Here is a 1,515-nt window from a genome sequence, read left to right as displayed (position 1 = left end):
ATTACAGCTGTAATTTCAGCATCTGACCAGGACACTTTCTGCCCTCTCCGTGGGTTTTCAGTTTCTGCCTCACACTCGCTCTCTGTACAGAAGAATACATACTGTAGAGAGTTCTAACTCTATGAGAGCTCATGTACTTACATTGATGGTGGTATTGCAATTTAAACCTCTGGTACCTTCAGGAACTTCAGTGGTGCTCTCAATGGGCATCTTCTGAACACCTGCAGAAAACCAGTCTTATGATGATCAGGAATCTCAAAATGCCTAAGAGTTTCCAAACGCCTCGAGATATGTGCTGACTGAATGAAGACTCAAAACTCTCCTCCTCCCTTGGTTTTCACTGTCAGCTTCTGCTTTTGAGGGATATCTTCTCAAATGACGCCACAGATCTCTCCGTACAAACATCCCTTTGCAGTACATGCAATGCACAAACTGCTTTGAAACACACTTTCTTTTTGTTGCCCGTTTTATTTTAAGAGCCCCCTCTCCACACTGCAAAACGTCGGTGTTATGCTGAAAGTTGCCCTTGTTCCTGAGCTTTTGCAGCATTGCTTTACGTTCTTTCGAGTGAACCGGGAGTGACAAAGCCTGCACAACTTCAACTTCAGTCATATGAGTTTTCAAATGGCGCGCTAACTTGGACTGAGGTTTCCCACAGATGTAACAATAATTCTTACTATTTGCTGAACAGGAGATGTTTGCTGACTGCACACACTGATCATCTTGAGGCTCGCTGCTTTCCCTCTCTTCCTCTCTCAACGTTACTGTGCTTTTTGCATTCAAAAGCTTCTCACTATTGTGTGATTGGGGTGATGACATAAGCACATCTCTTGACCACTGAGCCTTTCTTTCTGGGAAGGTGACGTTCACCAAAACTGTCTGATTCACTGTGATTATTTTTCATATAATTTATATGTATTTGAATCATTTTTAAAGTTTTATTTGATTCAAAGTTTTTTTAAATAATTTTATTCAATTGTGTTAGTAATATAAATATTTTATATGTAATCATTTTTTTGTTATCCAATTATTTATGCATTTATTTTAATATGATTGTATTTTTTTACATTGTTTATTATTTCTTAATTTTACAGTTTTTCTCCAGTAAACGTTTCCTTGCACTCCAGTTTGAAAACCCCGGTTAAACTGCGATTACAAAGCTCAGACCGCTGTATCCCACAATGCAGTGCGCTCAGTTTGAGCTTGAGTTCACACATGTACATGGACGCATTGGGCAGAGGACTCTTCAGTCGTGCTGTGACTGTGATCTGAAGCCGTGTGGTTGTGTGTGTGTTTGTAGAGTGTTATGATGGACGTCTTCAGCCGCTTCGGTCCGCTGCAGTCAGTGGAGCTGAGCGAGAGATCAGGAGCGTCTGGAGCGAGCGGCAGCGGTGTGTCCAGATACTTCACCTCCAGACACAGACAGGTGACGCCTTCACAGCCGCAGCACAAGCACCAGCTTACTGACACCTTCACCAAATCATCATCATAACTGTGTGTGTGTGTGTGTGTGTG

At 42.0% G+C, this 1,515-nt stretch overlaps 1 protein-coding gene across 1 annotated transcript in view; it reads left to right on the top strand.

The window, feature by feature from the left end:
- The first annotated feature begins 1,279 nt into the window (after positions 1 to 1,279).
- The window catches only part of LOC107576942 (ribosomal RNA-processing protein 7 homolog A-like), an 11,250-nt gene continuing 11,014 nt past the window's right edge, over positions 1,280 to 1,515 (top strand). Inside the window, exon 1 of the mRNA XM_016263063.1 lies at positions 1,280 to 1,440. Coding sequence (XP_016118549.1) covers positions 1,307 to 1,440 — 134 coding nt within the window. The 5' untranslated portion in view covers positions 1,280 to 1,306. The remainder of the gene's footprint in view (positions 1,441 to 1,515) is intronic.

The sequence above is a fragment of the Sinocyclocheilus grahami genome, unplaced genomic scaffold (assembly GCF_001515645.1).
Source record: "Sinocyclocheilus grahami isolate Dianchi unplaced genomic scaffold, SAMN03320097.WGS_v1.1 scaffold4693.1, whole genome shotgun sequence".
Classification (NCBI taxonomy): domain Eukaryota; kingdom Metazoa; phylum Chordata; class Actinopteri; order Cypriniformes; family Cyprinidae; genus Sinocyclocheilus; species Sinocyclocheilus grahami.
The sequence above is the reverse complement of the archived record's forward strand: the minus strand, read 5'-3'. Positions and strand labels throughout refer to the sequence as shown.